This window comes from Leguminivora glycinivorella, chromosome 2, assembly GCF_023078275.1.
Source record: "Leguminivora glycinivorella isolate SPB_JAAS2020 chromosome 2, LegGlyc_1.1, whole genome shotgun sequence".
NCBI lineage: Eukaryota > Metazoa > Arthropoda > Insecta > Lepidoptera > Tortricidae > Leguminivora > Leguminivora glycinivorella.
Genome location: NC_062972.1, coordinates 14,121,368 through 14,146,585, shown reverse-complemented (window position 1 = coordinate 14,146,585; position 25,218 = coordinate 14,121,368). Strand labels below are relative to the sequence as shown.

General features: G+C 36.9%; 2 protein-coding genes across 2 annotated transcripts in view; one reads left to right on the top strand and one right to left on the bottom strand.

Annotated features, from left to right (window-relative positions):
• Nucleotides 1-6,689: 6,689 nt before the first annotated feature.
• Nucleotides 6,690-12,806, top strand: LOC125242310. Its single transcript, XM_048151076.1, has 5 exons — nucleotides 6,690-6,901; nucleotides 9,666-9,953; nucleotides 10,587-10,798; nucleotides 11,291-11,440; nucleotides 12,310-12,806. Exons 1-5 carry the CDS (start codon nucleotides 6,889-6,891, stop codon nucleotides 12,394-12,396), a joined length of 750 nt encoding a protein of 249 aa, XP_048007033.1. The 5' UTR covers nucleotides 6,690-6,888; the 3' UTR covers nucleotides 12,397-12,806.
• A 1,954-nt stretch (nucleotides 12,807-14,760) lies between these two features.
• The window catches only part of LOC125240612 (solute carrier family 46 member 3-like), a 58,443-nt gene continuing 47,985 nt past the window's right edge, over nucleotides 14,761-25,218 (bottom strand). Inside the window, exons 5-8 of the mRNA XM_048148575.1 lie at nucleotides 24,808-24,945; nucleotides 23,839-23,922; nucleotides 22,671-22,827; nucleotides 14,761-15,536 (exon numbers count right to left, since the gene is read on the bottom strand). Coding sequence (XP_048004532.1) covers nucleotides 15,305-15,536; nucleotides 22,671-22,827; nucleotides 23,839-23,922; nucleotides 24,808-24,945 — 611 coding nt within the window. The 3' untranslated portion in view covers nucleotides 14,761-15,304. The remainder of the gene's footprint in view (nucleotides 15,537-22,670; nucleotides 22,828-23,838; nucleotides 23,923-24,807; nucleotides 24,946-25,218) is intronic.

The window sequence follows — 25,218 nt, the reverse complement described above, 5'->3', positions numbered from 1 at the left end:
TAGGGTTCCATACCAAAAAGGTACAAAAGGAACCCTTATGGTGCGACTCTGTCCGTCTGTCTGTCCGTCTGTCACATTACTATCTCGAGAACTACTTTCAAAAAAACGTCAAAATAATGTAAAATTGATAATTTTAGTCGGTAAAATACTACACTTTCCGTTATCCAATAGATTTATTTAATTCAAATTTTAGTTAGAGCATCTTATTATGTATCTTGATTTTTGTAAGACTGGATTTTTAAAACCAAGTCACTAAATTAATTATGATTTTTTCTCTAATGCACGTTTAGAAAAACTCACGTATAGAGCTGAATTAGTCGATCTTATTTGTAAAGTTTGGACAATTTTGATTACTAAAACAGGTGAATTTGTAATTCGTATACCCTGTAAGACCGGGGACAATAGAAACACGTTACGGTTGAAACAAGTCAAATTTCTCGAAAACTACAATACCTACGTGGAATACGCAATACTCACGATACGAGGTCGACCATTTTGCAAGTTTGAACCAATAACGATCGGGCACGCGAGTGACGTGGCAGTAACAGGGAGCCGATGAAAATTTTCGACCAAAAAAGTAACTATTAGTGCTTTCGTATATTTTTGTCTAACTTTGTGTACCCGTGTAGTATGAAAATTTTAATTCGCTAAGTGATATGAGTGTGGATTCTATAATATTTTAAGTGCCATGAAACGGTGATGGAGTGTCATTAATTGGTAAATAATTAACTTTGAAATCAAACATGTGTTGTGGGGACAATAGGAACAACGTCCTTGTGAACGATTGAAACGTTTCAAACGTCCCTGTGTTTTAATCGTCCCCACAAGTAACCAACTATCAATGCAATGGGGTTCTGTTTTTTGTAAGTATAACAGCGTGCAAATTCCACGAATGAAAGTAGCAATATCTACGTTTGACTATGGCCTGAAAACAGAAGAATGTAACCAACAGATCTTCAAAAATGTCTACATACACTGCACACCGTTGTTCTACGGACTGGTTATGACTGAAACAATAAGGTTGTAATTGAAACACCCACTTTTGTATGAAACACATTTATATTTTTTATGACTATTCCATAGAATTATATCTTACTGTTTCATATTAACCAAAATATTAAATTTATATATAAGAAGTTACCCAAACAAAGAAGATTAAAAGTCAAGTATTTATTTTTTTACATACGTTTCTTTATAATGTCAAAATATTGAAAGAATCTTCAGGCGCTGATATTTATTGTATAGTTTCTTCTACAAAAGTGATCTTTTGGTGGTCTGTTTTTGTAACATGGCAGTCATTAATAAGGATATGAATAAAAACATTTCTTTATTTTTCCCAAATTTATAAGGGGTGTTTCAAATGACCTCGCATAGTGTTTCAATTGACAACCATGTGGGGCCAATTCAACCACTCTCCCGCTTCCTCTTTAATTTCATAATACAAGATAACCATGGGCAACATACCTTTAAAACTAATTTTGTTTAGAAGCCAAATAAATTTCCTTTTTAAAAATAACTTTCCTATCTTCCTAACTATTCAAATTAAAATTCTACAAGCGATTAAGTATAAATTGTTTCAGTTGTCCCCGGTCTACCCTACTAAAAACTTCTCAGACTACATTTTTATTATAAGGTTTTAAAAAAGAGTAAGCGAGGCTAAGACGAGTTCAATTTTTTTCAGAAATTACCTAAAATTAAGTGATAATTTCTTTGAAAATCTACATCACATCGAAATAATCTTTGTACTTAATTAATCTGCAACGTTTAGGTACTTAAATTGCTGTTATGCCTTAGTGATTATAATTAGCTATTATTTATTTTTGACAATTTTTTGAAAACGAGCCTTCACCGGTACAATTATTACCACTTTTGGACATTTTCTCATATTTTGTTAGACCAAGTAGAAAAAGTCCTATAATGTGATATATATTTGTAAATAACTCGCAAAGCCCTTTAATTTGATACCACACACGGTATGATCAAGCGCTCGGTTGCGATTTCACTATTTTTCACACGAAAGCCCTCTTATGCTATCGATTTAAAATTTTGAATAGTTATGAACATTGTTAACCTCTACACATTGAAAGTATTATTTTTATAATTTTATTAATATTAATTCTAGAAAATGGCCAAAATGAAAGGGGGGCAAACTGTAAATTTCAAGACACTAAGTCAAGTGGGGTATCGTTAGAAAGAGCTCATATTGTACATATCAAAACTACTTTTTATAATTTTAATCATGAAGGAAAACGTAAAAAATTGATTTTATGGAACATTGGTTTTATGCTAAATATTACAGGAAAAATATAATCGTGTCTGTATCTTGGAAACTTTTTTTTAATAAAAAAAAAACTTTTCAGATTTTAATTTTCAATTTAATTACCCTTGCGAATTTATATCGTACTTCAAATTCACACGAGATTTTACGTAAAAAATTATCTTTGAAATAAAGTAAAAACTGTCGAAATCGGTTAACATTATAAAAAATTATCCCTGAAAAACCAACATACTACCTGAAGGGCGATTTTTTAATCTCGCACACGGGATTTTGTCACTGTCAAAATACCGGTTGAAAACGGTGACTTGCTTATTATTTTCAGTGACAATTTTCTGAATTCGAACGCGTGAGACTAAAAATCGGCCCGCAGGTCGCGCAAATTAGTTAGCGATTTCACCGAGAGATGGCGCTATACCTTCTAAACATAGTTTTTATGGATACGGAACCCTCGGTGGGCGAGTCCGGCTCGACTTGCCCGGTTTTTATTTTAGATAAGGAAGCATACGTGCAGACAAGTCGCGATAAGCGATCAATCACTAACTCTTGCAAGGACCCATATTAGTAATGTCAATGGAGGTGTTCTGCCTTTTCGCAGAACTATTTTTGGCCGAATTTCATTTGCCACCCAACATTTCGCCATAATTTCGCCGAAGTTTCATTTTGACAACTAACGTTTATCAACTTTTTGTATGTCAACTTTTCATTTGGCAGAATTATTGTAAAGCAGATTATTATAATCCATCTAAACGTTTGGCAGACTTATCACTTGTCACATCTTTCACTTGGTCAAACAACTCTTGGACAAATAACGTTTCGCAACGAAAAATTAGGCAATTTACAATTTTTAACACCACCCATTCGGAAAAGAACTTTTTTTCCCTGTTTAGTAGGGAGCAAAGTAGCACACTTCTGTTCAAGGACTATTATGTTACCAGTATAATTATAATTATATGACAGAGTCCAATTAGGTGCGACGACGAGCGAAGCGAGGAGGAGTGTGTTAGGTTGACCGTGAGCAAACCGGAAAAAACTTTTTAAATGTTCTAAAATCTTCTAAATTAAACAATATTTTTTTAAGAAAAAGTAAGTAGGTACCTATTTAAAAAATATTTATACGTAAGTAAAAATTGCATCCCTAAAATCCCTGTCAATAAATTTAGAAGTTCATAGGAGATTCAGTATTGCATATTTTTCGAAGTATGCCTTAGATATTGTTGGAGTTCAATAAAACATTTGGTATACAATAAACAACTAGTTGTTGTATATTTATATTACGCCAAGAAAAACATTCGACAACATGAAAGTTGGTTTTTTAAAAAAGGCCTTTTAAAAAAAAGGCCAAACGTTAAGTTGGTAAATGTAAGGTTAGCAAATAAAAATAAAACAACATAATATTATGTACTCTGTGGCGATAAATAAGAGAACCGTCAATGGCAGAATACTCATTCTGAGGCAGTTAAAAAAATTGAGCCGCAAGAAATAAAGGTATTTGAAACTATCCGGACTTCAGCGCTAGCTCAGAGTAAATTTAAACGTGTTGAAGAATAATTTCAATTAATTTTGCATATTATGAATTAACCCATAGGAACCCCTAGCGACATCTCCCGCTTTTCCACACTTCTTTTTAAACGGCTACTAGGGCTCAAAATCCTATGCATAAGTTTATATTCAATAAACATCTATGGTTTAGTAACGCTACAATCTGAATGCAGAATTTTGCAGTAATATTCCCTATTGTTGTGAAATAATTTGAATAAACAATGAGTCACGAGTTCACAACGTAAGATTCATTAATAAAATGAAAATTGTATCTTTACCTACGTCACTGCTGACAGAGGAACATTCAACTGACGTGGTAGTAACGTTCAAAAGCTATTGCTATAAGCTATTGTTGTGAAATAATTTGAATAAACAATGAGTCACGAGTTCACAACGTAAGATTCATTAATAAAATGAAAATTGTATCTTTACCTACGTCACTGCTGACAGAGGAACATTCAACTGACGTGGTAGTAACGTTCAAAAGCTATGTCTTGAGGACTTCAAAAGTCTATTATATAGCCGAATCCTTTTTTGACGTGATAACGTCTAATAACTCGTTACTACGGGCAGCATGCACGAAAAAGATGACGTCATTGTCCCGTTTCCCAATATAGCTAAAGCGCCATCTATTGGCGCGCGTAGGAACTAAGCGGCTGATCGATGCGCTCGGTATGGTTGTAGCGTGTGGCCTGAGTAAAGCACCACAGCTGCGACAGATGGCGCGCCCGTGTTTATTATTTTTGAGTGTTTGTAATTTAAAAACATGAAAGATTGCATTAAAATAAGCATCTTTTATAGAATGAAGTTGTTTGAAAAACCTACTTATTCAGGAGTTAGAGCAGTACGAAGTTGCGAATTTTCCTATAGTATTTACTACATACATACATACATACAATCACGGTATCTTAATAAATTTACGATGATTTTTTTTTTTTTACCAATATAACCTATGTTAATATTGATAAATCATATAGAACACGTTTAAATAAGGATGTTTTGTTATATAAACTTTTTCTTCTCCATTAATATTTACTGAGATATTAGGGTTCTAAGATTAGTAAATGGCACTAGCACTTTAATAAAATTAACGCGTGTCTCGCAAACGGTCTAGGATACAAAATGACGACTTTTATATAGGTATAGGTTAGGTTCGTTAGGTATCTTCAAACGGCCGAAGGCTCCTATTCTGTGCAGTTTCTGTAATAAGCGGGGCTCCGTCGATATCGCTTTCTGTCTCTGGCGCCTTAGTAATGCTACGGGAAAATTTTGCAACTTTGCACCACTCTAACTCCTAAATTAGTAGGTTTTAAAAAAAACTTTAATTTATAGAAGATGCTTATTTTAATGCATTCTTTCTAATAAGAACAAAACACTATGCTAGAAAGAGTGCAGAGGAAGTTCTGTAGGCACATTTACAAACGACTGTACGGATATTACCCATATATGTATCCATCTCTATTCGTAACAGGAATGGTTGGTCTTCAAACTCTAGAAACCAGACGGAAACTGCTGCATATTATGCATTACCGCCAACTGTTTCACCATAGAGTAGATGACGTATCCGTGCTTGAGAGAATGGGGCTGCAAGTGCCAAGAGCGAATGTGGTGGTTGGCATGCCGGGCGCGGTGCCGGCGCGGCGGCGGCGGCGCCTGTTCGCGGCGGCCGGCGCACCGCTCGAGCCCGAGCTGCTCTTAACCGCATCATGTTGGAGACAGACGATATTGACATATTTGCTGATAGTGTTGGTGTGTTTTACAGAAAACTCTTAAGGTTCATAGACTCTACACTCCTTAGGTGATTAATGTAATAACCATAGTTTAACTTTTAAGTGTGTTTGCTTTTATTTATGTCAATTTAACATGTACATAATTATATTACCACATAAGTGCTTTGGTGAAATACTGTTAACTTTTGTGTATTTTTAATAAATAAATAAAAAAACGTGAAAAAAGTCCCAGAATCGGGCCCCTTTTGCTATACTCTGACCGCCCCTGTCTATACTACTGTAATGTTTGACGTTATCACAAACTACCGTCCGTAAACCGACTTTACAGACAACCAATTTTTGTTTATCTCTTTAATTCATATCATAAAATAATACATGCTTACATACATTTCTACGTTTTTTCAATATTAAATTATCGTTTTGTTAGACATAAAACATTTATATATGATAAACAAGAAATACAATATATTTAGGTTTTCGAGTGTGTGCCCGTTTGCGGGGAGTGCGGAGTGAGGTATCTGTCAAACATGTGTCTGACCAGTGTTGTCACATCTACCTATTTATAGGTAGATCTACCTATTTTGCCTCCCGTCTACCTGTCTACCTATTTCGGTCCTAAATCTACCTATTTTCTAAAATATTACTATTGTAGAAAATTCTCCATGCGTGTTACGAAATTAAGTTTTACCTGTCTTATAATTACAGCATTTTACTTAAATCGGAACGTGTTTAGTGAATAATCTGTGGGTGAGTCAGCTTGAAAGTCTTGATGTTTGACAGTTTTGAAACTGACAGCCTGGTAGTGACAGTGACAGTGTCATTTGACAATGACATGACACTGACACTTCTGACAGCCTGACAGTGGCAGCTCTCGGAGACGCTAGCTTGTGTTTAAAATATTTTAACAAAAACATGTATAAACACCATAAAGAACTCACCAAGTAAACCAATAAATATATTTTTAATAGTTTAAAGGCATTTTTAATCATTAAAACTGGACTTACCTTAGATGGTATTAAAACAGGTAGATCTCTACCTATTTTTCGTTTCTAATTCTACCAGTTTCTACCTATTTTTTTACCCTGGTCTACCATTTTGTTCAAATTGTATGTGACAACACTGTGTCTGACAATAGTGACAAATAACAATACTGACGCGGTGACGCCAACAATAGACTAGACAAAGCAAATTCAACTCGGCGTTCTTTTTTTTCTTCATTTACCGCTACGTTGGTTAGTCAGTTCAACTGTTTCACTGTACTTTTATTGTCAACGACGTTGCTTTACGTGCAAGTTTCTGTTAAATACGATCGTGCGCAATTTGTAGAGTTACTTAAGGATCATGTCTGGATATAGTAAGTATTATTTTCATTACTATTTTAAATTTTAAGAGCCTCTGTTTGACGCCATTGTTTTTTTTTCAACCTGAAATATTGATACAAGTCTGGAAAGCAATGGAAAGCAAATTCGAGCCTTGCATTGATGTATAAAGCATAATTTTTAATTGTTATGAGTAAGTAATAAAATAAAAATAAAATAAAAATAAAAATAAAAATAGCCTTTATTATTGAAGTTTCATTTAACTACATTTTTTTTACTCATTTACATCGGCAACTCCAACTCGTCCTTTGACGAAGGCCTCCTCCAAAGTCCTCCACTGGTTCCTGTCTCTTGCCACAGTCATCCACGCCCTTCCACCCGTCCCTCTCAGGTCCCCGGACCATCTACATTTTTGAGGCCCGCTTTTTCTTGTGCTGTACCTAGGGCACCACTCTACAAGCTCTCGAGTCCACTTGTCTCTGCCCTCTCTCATTATGTGGCCAGCCCATCTCCATTTCTGTTGCTTAATCACTTCTGTTAGGGCCTTGGTCTTGGCTTTTGCTCTTATGGTACTTATTTTCACCCTATCTCTTAGCTTTATGTCTAAAATTGATCTTTCCATGTTGTTCTGGCAAACATTTAGTTTTTGTCCCTGTTGTTTGGTAAGTCCCCATGTTTGACAGGCATATGATAATACTGGTATAATACAGCTTTTGTAAACTTTAAATCTTTGTTCTGTAGGTATTTCTTTTGCTTTCAGGACGTCTTTCAATGACCAAAACTTTTTCCAGGCATTTGTGGTTCTCCTCTGAAGCTCTTTGTCCATCTGGTCTTCCGGTGATATTATTTGTCCTAGGTATACGTATTCACTGACATATTCTATTACCCTAGTACCCATGGTAAATATTGCACTCTGGAGTTTCGTAATCAATGATTTACGCCTGTTCACGACGATTTCCGAACCCGGGTGATTATACAATGATCAACTGTTTGTGTTTTAGTCAAATAGGTATAACGCTTTACTAATTTACATGAAGTGGTTTACATATATTGTAATCCTGAACTTTTTAAAGTAAATACCTATGTCTGAAAAATAGACATTATTGTGTGCCTATATTGTTTGAAGTAAATAGAAAGACTTGTTAAATATCTGCAAGATTAAAATGTGATTGCTTTTGAGAAGCTGCATTATAAGATATAGAAATTAAGCCTAAGGTAACGGACCCAATCATGGACAGTTTAAGAAAAAAAATCGCCTGTTTTTGATATTTCACTGACAAATGTAAAAATTCTACCTTCTTTTACATTTCAAGCATATTGCAGAATAGATACTCCTAATGGTTTCTTCATAGTTAACAAATTAAAACTAGGTGTTTTTTCTCCAATTATGGACAACAGTTCTCCAGTAATGGATCCCCCATTATGGACAGTGAAATAAGTTTAAAATTTTACTTTTAAAGCCAACTAATACTCAATGAGTCAATTTTATATACCATAAATAAAATTAGTTTGGGTTATTTTAACCTAGGATTGTTTCTTGTAAATTTTGGTTTTGTAAATTGTTCCTTGTCCAACACAGGAGGTATGCAGTTTTTCGGTTCCAGTAATGGACACTCGCAAAATAACGCTATTTCTTTATATCTTTGGAGCAACAAACTAGTATGTTTTATACCTTATCTCATGCTTAATGCAGTATGTAAAACTCATTCAAGTTTACACCGAGTATTATTTTTTTATTATTTTATACATGAACTCAACTCTCTTAGCAACATTACTAAGAATTCGTCTTGATATTTTTTTCAGTAAACTGGTGAATTTTACCTTGCCGCCAAATCCTTCAGAAATAACCGAATTAATTGAAACTTCAAAATTAAACAGCTCTACCACTCTAGTTTATGGTACATTGCCGTCAGTTTTTAGAAACTAATTTTAGATGCTTATTTTTAAGGATTTGTGTTTTTTTGTCCATAATGGCATCACCGACATCACCGTCCATTATAGGGTATTTTACATTACTTATCTTTTTGCAACTACAGAATTTTGATTTTTGATGCCTCTAATATGCCTTCTAGGAAAAACTAACAAAACAATACAAAGTGCTAAAGGTTAATAGCATTCAGAATATATTCAAAAAATATTATGTGCTTCAAGGTCTTTCTTTATTGTTGCCAAATGTTTATTCTATATGTGTTGCTTAACTTCAAACTTAGGTAAATCCATTCTGCTATAAGGTTGAATATATAAAAAATATAATATTGATCTGAAAGGTAATCAACCTTGTAGCAGAATGGATTTACCCAGGTTTGAAGTTAAGTGACACATATACGCATATACCATTAGCATTTTTATTACAATCAATAATTTATTATCAATAACATACTAAGCCTATTAAACATGTAAAATCGGGTAACTCACGTAAAATTGTCGAAGGTTGCTTGACATGTTTCGCTCCGTAACGAGGAGCATTTTCATTGAGCATGTTTTTACGTGAGTTACCCAATTTTACATGTTTAATATGTCAGTGTCTCACGGTAGATTTATTATTAAAACATACTAAGCCCCTTATAAAAAAGTTACTGAACTGATAAGTTAAAAAAGGTTTTGTCCCTTTCTGTCATGTTGACAATATGTATTTGTGAGAAAGAGACAAAACACTTTTTTAACTAATTTTTGATGTCTTGTTGAGTTTACTTACCTACAAGAAAGTATTTTTGATAAATTTAGCTAACAGCATAGTTTTTTGGCAGGTAGAATATTACTCTCAATCATATATCTCATGGACATGTTTATAACTTCCAGATCCATATGGGTTACCACCCCAATACCCTCCTCCCCAGAGCCAATTATACCCAGTGATGGCTCCGCAACCTGGTCAACCAGCCACACAGCCAGCTCAACCATACCCGTATCAGCCAGGGTTTGCTTATGCATACCCTGGACAACCTGGGGCGGTGCCGTCTGCCCCTGGCATTGCTCCGACTGCTCCGTACCCTGGACAGATGGGAGGTGCTCCTGGCATGGCTCCTGCACCAGCAGCTTTTTCATACGCTGGCTATGCTAATGCTGCTCCACAGCAAGGATACGGACGTAAGTATAATTTCATTTTAGTAATCGGTCATTTGAAATCATATAATATTGTCTAGTGATGATCACAAGCCAACACCAGTTAGACACCCATCACCAACACTGTCAGCTTGCCAGCTCTTGTACTGGTCAGACCTACTCAGTAGTGAGAAGCTTAATTCAGTTATGGAACCCCGTAAAACAGCTAATGTTGAATTAAGTCATGTCATGAGTCATTGCACAATTACATGTACCCAATGGTTTATGTTTATTCATATATTGTTTTTTATAATTTGATATCTAGTTATGATACCTATTACTAACCTTTTTATAGTCTATATTTTATTTATTTAGTTAACAAAACAGATATAGGGTCAGTTTCATCAGCCCCACCAACCTAACAGATATATATCTATGGAATGGAATTTCCCATAAAACAAGATTTAGCAAATGCTTTAACAGTAACATACTAGCAGTGCAATCTACTCTTAGTCAACCTTTGGGTAAATACTTGCATTTTTGACAGCTACTGATGATCATGAGATACTGTTTATTTCAGGCTTAACAACCCTTTGAATGCACAAAAGGATTGTCAATGTCAAACTTTGCTTGTCTTTACGATAGCTTTTACTTACCTTGTTCTAATGAAATTTTCAGCGGCCATTGAATGGATTCCATCGTCCACTACAGAGGCAGCCTCCCTCAGCGACAGGGCTGTTGTGGCGGGGTACGAGGGCCATGATGGCAGTCCTTTGTGGGTGATCAGGGCACGGTTCGAAGGAGACCTGATCCCGGGCAAGTTTGCTGCTAAGCACCGTGCGGCTTATGTGCCTTGGGGAAGCAAGGAAAACTCTGTGGAACGTTTTGAGGTAATTTTTATATTTAAGAAATATAATTAGCATTAGGCCAATTTTTATTCACGTTATATATCTCTTCTGGGTTCAGAGTAACTATTTTGTGCTAATCATAATTAAACATTAGGTTAGGATGTTTTTTTCGACAGTCAATAAATTTTCTGTTCCCTGAATTGAAGCCCGGCCGCCTTCAATGTAAACGTCAAATTTCTATAAAAGAATGATGTTTACTTAACACCTTCACAGTCAAGGTTATCAAAATTGCTGCTAACATATCTCGGTTGACTCAATCACTTTGATTCCTCTTAGCAGGGGAGGAAAAGTGCCACTTTGCTCGCAAGAAAATGCCACTACCCGAAATGATAATGTGAAAACAAAACTATAGGTACCCCTCATTATTCTTCATCGGCACTGTCGAAAACTTTTGAACGTGTATCTTTATAGTTTACACATGTCATGATGATCTGTGACACGACGTAACCATAGCAACGCATATTTAATTTTCAGGTGTGCTGCGCTCGCCCGGAGAGGATCCGCTGGATCGAGGCCCGTGACGGCGCCGTGCCGCCCAACGCTGTGGTGGCCGGGAACTCGGCGGCCGGCGAGCCGCTCTACATCGGCCGCGCCAAGCACGAGGGCTCGCTTACGCCCGGCAAGGTGAGACCAATGATTATGCTCTTGTGGGGCTTGCCCCCATGTTTGATACCAGGAAAGAGGGGGATCAAGCGTTTCTGATCCGTCTCCTGCCCTGTCAATAAGCCATTGTGTAATGGTTTCGATCCGCTGAATTGAGTGCCGCTTTGGACTTTGTCGCCAAACTTTTATGCCCTGCCCAATAAGCACGACTGCCGAAGAATTGAGGGCAGGGACGGCGTCGTGCCGCCCCACGCCGTAGGGCTCGCTTATGCCGGGCAAGGAGAAACATCAGGCGGGCCGTATGCATGTTTGCCACCGACGTAGTATCAAAAAAAAAACACTCATTTGTTACTCATGTACTGTGATACGCTGCCGACCAGAAGACTCACTCGTGTTACTTTCTACACAAAGAATTATTATAATAACGTGTTGCGTTGCGGGCCTGTAGACGCATACTTTTAAGCAAGAACGATATAATACGGAACTGACAAAGCCAAACAAAAAAGCGTACCCCTGAAATGGCCTTTTTAGGCTTAAAACTAGATGGCGCTGTTTCGCAGCCTGGAAGTGGCCAAAATCATATTTTCCCCAAATATTTTTTCGTGTTATTTTTTATAAGAACAAATGACATATTATTTATTTATTTTAATATCATGATATCACGTCAATACACATTTTGAAAAAAAAATTGTAGGCATCATCAGTGTAGATAATATGATATGAGTATTTAATAGGTGGCGGTAAAAACTGGAGATACGATTCTTAGTATGAAGATTGTAAATCCTATATAAATAATCCTTGCTTTTAAGTTACTGGTTTTGAATATTAGTAGTTGGTATGTTGGTATCTGGTTGGTATACATATTCACGATAATTGTTTTTATTTTTCAGGTGCATCCGTCGCACAAAAACATGTACATTTCGTTTGGCGGTCAAGAAATACCCAAAAACACCTACGAGGTATTGTGTACTATTTAAATATTATTTGGAATACCGTAAAACCCTCCAACTTTAGTAATACTAATTAAGTTTATATTTTGATCTGTCTCGAATCTGACGTTTTCTCTTTTATGTTTAAAATAATTGTGTTTATTTGTCCGTGATTGTTTCGCGGTAGATTTATTTTTGACTGTATTCTAAGGAAAGCATTTTTAATATTTTACTTTATTAAGTATTCATAATTTTAATCTTTATAATTATTGCCAACATTTACTTAAGGATGTATCCTGATGCACCCTGTAGGGTAGCTATAAACTTTTCGGTCTCTTAAAACTACTCTACGCTGTATTGCTATATTTAATCTTAAGGGATTTGTATTTTTGATATTGAAATATTTGTCATTTACATACATGTGGGCTTATTGAAATAAACATTTTTCGTATATTTTACACGTATCTTTTATTTTATATGTATTAAACATTTGTGGAAGAGTTTCATTACAACATGGTATATTTTTAGCTTATATCGAAATTGTTAATTTCACGACCGGTCTGGCTCAGTCGGTAGTGACCCTGTCTGCTAAGCCGCGGTCCTGGGTTCGAATCCCGATAAGGGCATTTATTTGTGTGATGAGCACAGATATTTGTTCCTGAGTCATGGATGTTTTCTATGTATGTAAGTATGTATATCGTCGCTTAGCACCCATAGTACAAGCTTTGCTTAGTTTGGGGCTAAGTTGATCTGTGTAAGGTGTCCCCAATATTTATTTATTTATATTGTAGTGTATTTGTATATTGATTTATATATTTTGTGGAAGATTGGAGATTAATAATAACAACGTTTTTGTCCAAATCTTTATTATGTCCTAAGGAGTAAGTACGCACACAATAAATTTAATCAGGTTCAGCTAACAAGATGATTACTAAACTAAAGCAAATACATAAATGATGATAAGCTCCTTGGTGTGGTAAAGTTACCTACCTATGCACTGTTTAATATATTATCAGTCCCTAGGTAAATCTGTCTCTTCATAACAGACAAGATTACAACATACCATTGTGGAAAATATTAATATTATTATGTATATTTTTTCACCTTATTGCATAGAGTTAAGGTGAAGAAATGTACACATATTTATGAACTCGACTGTACTTGCACTTCAGTTTAATAATCATCTGTCTCACATGTAGTAGGAAACTAGCCTAAAGTATTACTTAAGTACTAAATACAATATAATTATTTTAATACGTATCGTATACACACACAATCACATTACATTTAATTTTGTCTAATGTATTTGTTGTTTCCAATGTTCCAGCACATTGTTATTATCACAGTACAGAAATCACATAAAAAGTTAGGCCAATTCACGTCTAAACACTTAAAAATCTTTTTCCAGAAACTGAGACGCAGAAGAATGATTATTGTCATATAGGGTCATCCACATTACACAACACATATTAAATGTGACAATTCATGTTAAAGGGATACAAGATAAGCGTAACAGGAGGGGTTAAAAAAAAACGACATTTTGTGTGACGTAATATGTGGACGGCCCCGATGTGGTATTTATCAAAATTAAAAAAACCGGCCAAGAACGTGTCGGGCCACGCTCAGTGTAGGGTTCCGTAGTTTTCCGTATTTTTCTCAAAAACTACTGAACCTATCAAGTTCAAAACAATTTTCCTAGAAAGTATTTATAAAGTTCTACTTTTGTGATTTTTTTCATATTTTTTAAACATATGGTTCAAAAGTTAGAGGGGGGGGACGCACTTTTTTTTCCTTTCGGAGCGATTATTTCCGAAAATATTATTATTATCAAAAAACAATCTTAGCAAACCCTTATTCATTTTTCAATACCTATCCAACAATATATCACACGTTGGGGTTGGAATGAAAAAAAATATCAGCCCCCAGTTTACATGTAGGGGGGGTACCCTAATAAAACATTTTTTTCCATTTTTTATTTTTGCACTTTGTTGGCGTGATTGATATACATATTGGTACCAAATTTCAGCTTTCTAGTACTAACCGTTACTGAGATTATCCGCGGACGGACGGACGGACGGACGGACGGACGGACGGACGGACGGACGGACGGACGGACGGACGGACGGACGGACGGACGGACAGACAGACATGGCGAAACTATAAGGGTTCCTAGTTGACTACGGAACCCTAAAAACACGTTATATGTATTGCGTAATCCGCTATTTAAGCATCTTCAAAAAAGACTATTACAGAGAGTTCAATTCAGCTTGTTTGAAGTTAATGTCTTCCGATTTCATGAATCCTAAAAAGCTGCAATTACCGCCCACTGCACTGGCCACCTCTTGACGTTTTTTTTTAACCAACAACGTGATAATAATGAGTTTTTACTCGTTCTTATTGGCTACTACAAAATGTACTTAAATAAAAGTTGGTTAAATTAATAAAAATGGGGTAAAAAATGTGTGTACTTGTGTAGGCACAGCACGGGTGGTAACAATGAAAATACCAGATTCCAAGTCGCTTTTGTTTTGGCCGAATATCTATTTGCTCGTAAGAATCGCAGTCAAAGCCTCTGCTATGAGATTTTGAAGTTTTTAGAATACGTTTCTCGATAGCATAATCGTCACGTCACGAAAAATGCACTAATGTAATTTTCAGTACAGATGGTGTTTTTTTTTACGCACTAGTGCGAGAAGTGGTTCATTTCTTGTCAGGTCGAAACTTCGGAGGGCCATCTGTACTGAAAAACGTCGTACGATACACGTGCGAAAAGGAACTTCCTTTTTTACGCACTTGTATCGTAATGTACTATTTTGGAGGGCGCTGCACTACTTTACCCATACAATTAATGCCATTTTCTATGACGTTCACGCTATAGAGTAACGTATTAAAAACTAATGTTACCTCAGACTGAGACATTGTATTTTTTTTGTAATGTTCATATTATACAAAATATTCACAATTTACTTGTACTATGCATACTTTCTGTGAACCCAGTTTCGATCTGAGACTGTCGTATGCTTTCTTTATCTGCTTCAGAGCTGTTGTCGATTCTCTTCGTTTTTCCATCCTTATCGTCTTCAAACGCTTTATTGTCAACGCCTTTAACCGGAGGGTCTGCATTTTTTGCTTCTTTTTCTTCGTCTGATGTTTTGTTGCTATATTTCTTGCTTGCTAAATATAGCCACCTGAAAAATAAGGTATGTGCATTAGTTTAATACCTACACGTATTATGTATATCGGCGGATCGGAACTTGCTGGTTCTTCAATGAGTGCTGAATTAATTCGTCCATCGAAAAATAAGCTATAATCATATACCGTTAGTGCGTTTTTACATTATCCGATCCGATATCGGATGTCGGATCGATACCCCATACATTACAGGCGCCATCTTGGATTTTTTCTATTATAATCCTTCCGACATCCGATTTCTGATCGGATAATGTGAAAACGGCCTTAGGTAAATGACTCATAAATCGTTAGGGAAGTTAAGGATTAGCTTGGTCAACGAACGATTCTAGATGGAATGGCCGAAAGCAGAAAGTTTCACTACGGGATGTTATTAGGGGTAGTCAGGAGACATACATACTAAAAGTCCTCGGACTTTGGACGTGAGCTCGAAGAGGGGGGGATGAAAAAAGGTCCCATTTTTTGGTTTTTTGGTCATATTTCAAAAACTATGCGTCATACGAAATTTTGGTTTACTATACCTTGAAAGCTTAAAAAATTCTCTATAACTTTAATCTAGAAACTTTTTTTCTATTCTCAACCATTATCTAGGTATGAGCTCCTAAAAACTGTTAATTTTTTAAAAATCGTTTTCCCCCCACTTTTTGCTTCATACATTGCTCCATATCTTGAAAAATATTTATCTTAGACAAAAGTTTTCTTAGAAAATCTTGTAGATCATTCAAATACCTTTCATAATATGTGTACATATGCTTCTGGGTCATGTACCGTTGAATAATTATACGACTTTAAAACGAAATGAAACAACAAATGTATGTGATAAACGTGTAAAATATGTATTTCATGAACATGATTGTATTATGATGCTGTATAAATGCATTCACACAACAGGTAACAATACAATTAGGGAACATACCCAAACTACGTGACCATATTTGTGCCGTTTTTTGACCCCCTCCCCCTGCGTGACCAAGCGTAGTATATGCCGAGATCCCCCCCCCCCCCTGTAGTTGTCACGTAGTATTTATAAATGAAGTTTTAAATAATTTTTTGTAGAAAGTTGTTAATAGATATTCGTGTGTCTATATCAAATTTAATACACTCAGCGTCAAAAAAACCGCACCTCTCAATCGGTTTCGTTCAAGCGATTATAGCCCTTATATTATACAAGGAAAAGTATTGTATTGGAAAATGCCATATAATTCATGACATTTTTCACAAAAATTTAACTTTTCAGGAAAAAGGAGTCAACGTGCATTCAGGTTTAAAAAAAAAAAAATCGAAGACAATAAAATCAACTAATATCGAAAAAAAATACTTAAAACGAAACTTAAAACCTAGTGTTTTCTCCCTCTGGCCCTTCGTGTAGCTTCCAGGCAATCAGTTATGGACCTTTAATCAGTGTTACTGACCGTTTTTGAGGAATGTTATCCCGCCACTCCTCAATAACTGCGGCTTCCAGCTCGTCGAGGGTGGCTGGAGCACGATCCCGCGACCAAACAAGCCGTTTTAACTCATCCCAGAGATGCTCAATGGGGTCCAGGTCGGGACTCGTTGCTGGCCACTCCATTACGGTACATTCCGACCTCATGCAGGGATTCCCGCACTGTCAAGGCAGTATGGCAACGGGCGTTGACGTGCATAAATTGGAAGTCAGGTCCAACAAACTCAGCGTATGGGAGCTCATGTTCTTCAAAAATCTCCATAATGTAACTGCCAGGAGTTAAGGACCCCTCAAAACGACCACAGCCAGTGCGGGAAACGCAGACGAGATCCGTTTTGCCGTCGATGGAAGTGCCGCCTCAGAACATGCACGAGCCGCTCCCGTTTCTGACTGTTTCTTCGGTGCAGACTGGTGTAAACTGCTCTCCTTGACTCCTGTACACCCTCTTGCGTCCGTCGTTTGTGTAAATGAACCCCCTCGTCTCATCGGGGAACAAAACTTTCCTCCATTGCTGCAACGTCCAAACCTCGCGAAAATTCCTTCTGGCAATTCGATGGCTTAAATTGGGGCCCCTGCCAGCTCTTCGGGGTAACATTTTCTTCTCCAGCAATCTTCTTCTGATCGTGGAGACACTCACTGCAGTTCTTCGAGTTGTCCTAAGCAGTATCTGCAGCTCAGCAGCGGTCCGAAAGCGGTTCCGCAAAGAGGCCGATACAAATGTACCGGTCCTCTCCAGCGGTGGTAGTGCAGCGTCTTCTCCCAGATTCAGGCTTTCTAATGTAGCCACAGATCTCCAGGAACCGCTGCAAGCTTCGTTGCACCCGGAAACGGCTTATGCTTAGGCGTTCAGCAACTTGCTACTGCCGTAGTCCGTTTAGGAGCAGTGCCACCACTTGAGCTGCTTTTTCTGGAGTTGTACCCGTATTCTGAAGGCTTTTTCATTCTGCAAGTGTTCAATATTGTCCTCGGTGACTTTTGGAGTGTCTGTCGGCGATTCAAGGGTAAACCCTTGTTTCGCCGACATTTTTCGCCGATTTCATCGACAACAAATCATCGAAAGTTTAGTTCGAGTAAAATTGTTTCGAGTAATTTTGTTTCAACTACTATTTATTTGAAATTTTTTTAGTTATTATAAATACTATTCAACTAATATTTCTTCATCGCTGATTCGTTTCAAAGTACTTCAAATAGCAGAACTACAAAACATCGCAATTCATTTATTCGACGTATTATTACAAAACTTTCTCATTTGTCGTACTACACATTTATAGATGTTTCTATTCTAGGAAACTTCAAATTGTCTATTTTATCGTGGCAGATCACATACGTCCATAATTAAACTATGACCATTGGCTTAAATCCTACCTATATTAGAGTAGGTTTAGGTTAGGTTAGAACTGCGATGCTTCAAAACGATGAACGGCTTTTAAAGTAGGTTTGGTTAGGTTAGAACTGTGACCACACACAAAAACGACCAGCTTACAGAGTAGGTTTAGGTTAGGTTAGTACTGTGATCACACAGAAACAAACGGCTTACCGACTAGGTTTAGGTTAGGTTAGAACTGCGACCTACACTACAACTAATGGCTTTTAAATTAGGTTTAGGTTAGGTTAGAACTGTGACCACACACAAAAACAAACAGTTTACAGAGTAGGTTTAGGTTAGGTTAGAACTGTGATCACACAGAAACAAACTGCTTACAGAATAGGTTTAGGTTAGGTTAGAACTGCGACCCTACACAACAACGGACCTTTTTTAAAGTAAGTTTAGGTTAGGTTAGAACTGTGACCAAACAAACAGTTTACAACTGTAAAATTTTAGAAAAAATCATAATTGAAATAATATTATGCGTAATGAATTGTATTTAATGTAAAACAAAATGAAATGAAAAAACACGAAACGAAATACCACGATATAAAGCATACTCGGAATAACTTATCTACGAAATAAAAGTCTACGGTTTGATTTAACTTGTATCGATTATTCTACGATATGAACTGTCGATGAAATAAAATTATTTGAAACGTTGTCTTTGAAATAATATTCGAACAAGTGTCTGTCGGCGATTCAAGGGTAAACCCCACATGACACCTTTACACTTCCTTTTAAATCCGTCTAGGGTAGCACACCTAGAGAGTAGAGACCCATTAAAATCGCATCGTTACCCTTTTTTTTAAAACCATCGTAGATTGGCGATTATTGTTTTTAAGAAAGTTGTACACCTTTTTCTTAAAGGGCTTTCATTGTACTTTAAAATGATACCAATATTGATAGGTTACAGTCAATAAGATTAGAGCTGTATTTACTTGAAACGAATTTTGGGCGAGGTGCGATTTTTTGACGCTGAGTGTATTTGTTTAATGACGCGTGTTTATCATCTTTTTTTCTGGCCTTTAAACAATGATTTTCATCCCATCACCTTCATAATCATCACCAGCCTATATAAACGTTCCTCTGCTGACCACGGCTGGGCCAATATTCCACAGGTTACGTGACAAGAAGTTAGACCCCCCCTCCCCCTCTGTGACCAAGCGTAGTATTTTGACGACCCCCTCCCCCCCCTAAACGTGTCACGTAGTTTGGGTATGTTCCCTTAGCTGTACATAAAGGCCTTGTCATACCCACATCTACCACTACTACAATCTGTAGTGCACCGGCAAAATATTAACTTCAGTATTTCTTCCGGAGCAGCTGGTACTTTGGTTTGTACAGGAATCAGTAAGTTGCTTTCGTTCCGTGCCCATCCCCATTCATCATCCTCCTTGCGTTATCCCGGCATTTGCCACGGCTCATGGGAGCCTGGGGTCCACTTTGACAACTAATCCCAAGATTTGGCGTAGGCACTAGTTTTACGAAAGCGACTGCCATCTGACTTTCCAACCCGAAGGGTAACTAGGACATTGGAATTAGTCCGGTTTCCTCACGATGTTTTCCTTCACCGAAAAGCGACTGGCAAATATCAAATGACATTTCGCACATAAGTTCAGAAAAAAGTCATTGGTACGAGCCGGGTTCGAACCCGCAATCTCCGGATCGAAAGTCAACGACACCCCCAGGATAGAGGAAGACACTGATGATAACGGCGGGGAGGATATTGTCTAAGATACAGTTGTCACATCTGATCCAGATGACATGGAAGAAACAGTTTCAATTTGTTTGATTTATTTGGGACAACAAACACAGTAACACACAAGGTTAGAGAATTGCAGTGTTGACAGTAGTAAGGTGTGAGACCGACAGCATTTCAAACAAACAAAGAAGACCGATTAGTATCATCCCGCCCAAAGAGGCAGCGAGTAAATTAAAACACGTGTAGTGTAAGTTATATCCATACCTCCTAAGGATACTGAGGCAAGTGCAAACTTATGATTTTACAGAGGAGAGCCGTTCAAAGGTACAAAGTAACATAACTAACATATTTGTTCACGTAATAACATAAAAATTCGGATTTGTTTTAACGAAATCAATGAGGTTATTTCTGCATTCATGAGAATTTCAAATTTATAACAGTTTATGATCTAAGAGTACTTGATCCAGTATACGAGTATTTTAGCGCACTTGGTCCAGTATTCGTCAAGTAAAAACCTTTTTTTTTACGTTAAAATTTGATTTAAAGTAGAATAGTAGTAGAAGCCTTTTAAGAGTTAGGACATAATTGTAACTTAAGCTGTTATTTGCAGTTTTTACCTCCGAAGCTAAGTTAGTTAGTTGTATTAGTATTCCACACTTTTTTTACCTCCCTCGCTAATATACCAATGACTTTTTTCTGAACTTATGTGCGAAATGTCATTTGATATTTGCCAGTCGCTTTTCGGTGAAGGAAAACATCGTGAGGAAACCGGACTAATTCCAATAAGTCCTAGTTACCCTTCGGGTTGGAAAGTAAGAAGGCAGTCGCTTTCGTAAAACTAGTGCCTACGCCAAATCTTGGGATTAGTTGTCAAAGTGGACCCCAGGCTCCCATGAGCCGTGGAAAATGCCGGGATAACGCAAGGAGGATGATGAATGGGGATGGCACGGAACGAAAGCAACTTACTGATTCCTGTGCAAACCAAAGTACCATCTGCTCCGGAAGAAATACTGAAGTCAATATTTTGCCGGTGCACCACAGATTGTAGTAGTGGTAGATGTGGGTGTGAGAAGGCCTTTATGTACAGCTAATTGTATTGTTACCTGTTGTGTGAATGCATTTATACAGCATCATAATACAATCATGTTCATGAAATACATATTTTACACGTTTATCACATACATTTGTTGTTTCATTTCGTTTTAAAGTCGTATAATTATTCAACGGTACATGACCCAGAAGCATATGTACACATATTATGAAAGGTATTTGAATGATCTACAAGATTTTCTAAGAAAACTTTTGTCTGAGATAAATATTTTTCAAGATATGGAGCAATGTATGAAGCAAAAAGTGGGGGGGAAAACGATTTTTAAAAAATTAACAGTTTTTAGGAGCTCATACCTAGATAATGGTTGAGAATAGAAAAAAAGTTTCTAGATCAAAGTTATAGAGAATTTTATAAGCTTTCAAGGTGTAGTAAACCAAAACTTCGTATGACGCATAGTTTTTGAAATATGAGCAAAAAACCAAAAAATGGGACATTTTTTCATCCCCCCCTCTTCGAGCTCACGTCCAAAGTCCGAGGACTTTTAGTATGTATGTCTCCTGACTACCCCTAACAACATCCCGTAGTGAAACTTTCTGCTTTCGGCCATTCCACCTAGACCCCCCTTTTGAGCATTCATTGACTGATCTAGATTGGTACCCATTACTTACCTTCCCTTCTCCTACCTTCAATAATAGGTAAGTATCTACTAGGTAAAGTATCCAAAGCGGTGGCTCAAGATAGAAAGGCGTGGAAGGATCTTGTGGAGGCCCTGTGCACCTATGGGGTGCATTAGGACATTCAACAACAACAACATCTACTTATGAACGAATAATAAATAATAGGTACCTAAGTAGTATTTACACTGTTTTAAAACACAATGAGACAATAATGACTTCCTAAAGTCAACGTGCGCCTCTTTTTAACCCCTGACGCAAAAACGACGTTATAAGTTTGACGTGTCTGTCTGTCTGTCTGTGCGTGTGTCTGTCTGTGGCATCGTAGCTCCCGAACGGATGAACCGATTTGGATTTCGTTTTTTTTTGTCTGAAAGCTGAGTTGCTCGGGAGAGTTCTTAGCCATGTTTCATGAAAATCGGTCTAGGTACTATGTCGCGGTCGGGGGTTCTTTCAAAATTTTAATTTTGTGGTTAGATTATTATGTTTACTTCTGGGGGTTACCTTGCGACATAAACCGAAAACTGTTACATTACATTGACAGATTGGCTTCCTGCAAGTAAAGCTATCGCAGCGCATGTAGTGGTCAAAATTGTATTAAAATCCATAAGTTGACGACCGGTCTCGCCTAGCGCGTAGTGACCCTGCCTGCTAAGCCGCGCTCTCGGGTTCAAATCCCGGTAAGGGCATTTATTTGTGTGATGAGTACAGATATTTGTTCCTGAGTCATGGATGTTTTCTATATATTTAAGTAAGTATTTGTATATTACTTAGGTATATCATTGTCCGAGTACCCACAACACAAGCTTTCTTAAGCTTACCGTGGGACTCAGTCAATCTGTGTAAAAATGTCCTACCTATAACATTTATAAGTAAAATCGTAAGGTACTCACAAAAATATGACAACTGCAGGGACGGTTAGAGCGCCACCAAGCACGAAAAACGCCCCTGGGAAGGACTTGATAGTGGCAGTGTATGTGCTCGTGTACATGGGCGCATACACTAGGGGCATCATCGCTTCTGCCACGCCGAAGAACGAATTCACCTTGCCTGCAAGAACAGAATCGTTTTCATGTAAGAGATAACCTTTTTGGGGACCGCCAGTAACACCCTTAACTAACCATCGGTAGACTTTATGTGAAAGCTAAAGTAGGTTTAGAAAATTCTTTATTACTCATAATAAGAACATACAATAGGCTAGTTTCCTATAGGTACCTAAAATAAAATACTTAATGCAGTGCACGAAATAAAGCACCACATATGTAATTAGAAGAAAAATATGGACAGTAGTTACTTTCTATTTAATAAGTGAAAGAGAAAGATATAAAATAAATGAATTGACCGTGACGTCACTCCTCAGTACCTATTTCATAGTAATTCTATACCAAAGACCTATATAACTTCGTATAATACTCGATCCTCTTTGTTCTATACTAACAAATCGTTTTGACAGTTCATAAAAAGAAGCTGATTTGACTAGTTGGAAACTAGCCTATTCACTAATTTGGTAATTGCTAACGGACAGTTGTGTTGCGGTGGGTGCAAAGTTGTGTATTGTGTAGTGCATTAAGTTGGTAATGATTCTAATATAATGAAACTAATGAATCGAAAAACTAGTTGCTAGGCAACCGAACAATATTCTGTTTATTGTCATTGCAGTCGAAGTCAGTGTTTATTTTTTTGCTGTGTGTTAATGTTTGGTGTGTATCTATAAATTGTGGATATTTATTAGACTACGCAAGCGTCTTTTACACGATAAGGTAAGATCTGGCAAATTTATTTTAGCTTTATGTCATGCATATGAAGAAGCATATCTTCAAAAGCCTTTTAGTTTCGGATAGCTTGAACGTCTTAGGCCGAAAGTCCACTATCATATGTTTATCATAGAAATATGATCATAGGCAACATGCCGTCCTTTTTGTTCACATTGGAGAAAAAGGGAGTCATACAGAACTATGATCATGTTTCTATGATAAGCATATGATAGTGCACTATCGGCCTTAGAAATGCTGGATCCACTTTTCCTAAACAAATATAGCCTTATAATAATACATCACTTACCTAACTCGTCTTTCTCGACTAATTTTGAGACCATGGACCTCATGGCGATGAATGACGTTCCGCTAAAGATTTCTATTAATGGAGCTGTAAAAAAGGAAAACAAAGATATAGTATTTGTTGAGTAGGTTACCTTAGACCTACTTATTATAGCTCACATTAGCTACAACGTTGACATGATGATGTCCCATCCAGACTTAAAACATTTCAGACATACCTAACTTGTTATAATTTTCATCTGAATTTCGTACGATCTAGAAAATCGCTCACATTGGTGCTACCAATATGAATTCAAAGGCTTCCCACAGACAGTCTTAAAAATTCATAATCTTAAAAAAAAATTGTATGCATATTGACACTGACAGATCTGTCAGTGTCAGTTTGAACTGTCAGATTGGATACAATTTTTTTTTAAGGTTATGAATTTTTAAGACTGTCTGTGGGAAGCCAAAGTCTTACGTTAGGTATGACCACCGGGAGCCGAGATAATCGTTAAGATTTTTAGTTTTAAATATTACAAGTGTATCACAGAGATATTCGCTTTACTAGTGCGAGCGAGATAAAAAAACTATGTTACGTAGACGTTAAAATAATATGTTAGTATTAAACTTTCAACGAAAAAAGAAAGAAAGAAAGAAAATACGTTTATTAGCATAAAATACTTAACAATCAGTTAAACCTTTAAGGGCCTCTTGCATCAACGAGAATGGAGGGTTAACCCACCATTTTATATTGAATTTGTCATCTGACAGCCCACTAACCCCGTGTTAAGTAGTTCGTGCAAGTGAGCCTAAGGGCCACTTGCACCAATGAAAATGGAGGGTTAACCCGAAGGTTAACCTAGATAGATAGGATTAAGGGGTTGGTGCAAGTGGGTCTAAGAGGCGTAAGCGTGATGTCAAGAATTAGGCATGCAAATTTGAACCTAAGAAATAAATTGGATTCGACATCATAGTTAATTGAAAAACTTACCTATATAAATATGCCAAGTTTTCGTAGCGAAGGCGTACATGAATCCTGATAGTATTTTGCTGGTACAAGATATCACTCCTATGATCGCGTCGTCGAATTTCAGCCGGTGGCTGAACACGCCCACGGAAAACAGAGTACCTGAAATTTTTTACAGCATAAATTTAATATAAGAATAAATAAATATATAGTAAATAAATAAATCATCATCCTCCTAACGTTATCCCGGCATTTGTCACGGCTCATGGGAGCCTGGGGTCCGCTTTGACAAATAATCCCAAGATTTGGCGTAGGCACTAGTTATGACGAAAGCGACTGCCACCTGACCTTCCAACCCGAAGGGTAACTAGACCTTATTGGAATTAGTCCGGTTTCCTCACGATGTTTTCCTTCACCGAAAAGCGACTGGCAAAT

What these genes read in the sequence shown, in the direction of transcription:
- LOC125242310 (XM_048151076.1), top strand. An exon ending in TCCACAGCAAGGATACGGAC is followed by an intron (nt 9,954 to 10,586) that starts GTAAGTATAATT and finishes TGAAATTTTCAG; the next exon opens with CGGCCATTGAATGGATTCCA. An exon ending in ACTCTGTGGAACGTTTTGAG is followed by an intron (nt 10,799 to 11,290) that starts GTAATTTTTATA and finishes TTTAATTTTCAG; the next exon opens with GTGTGCTGCGCTCGCCCGGA.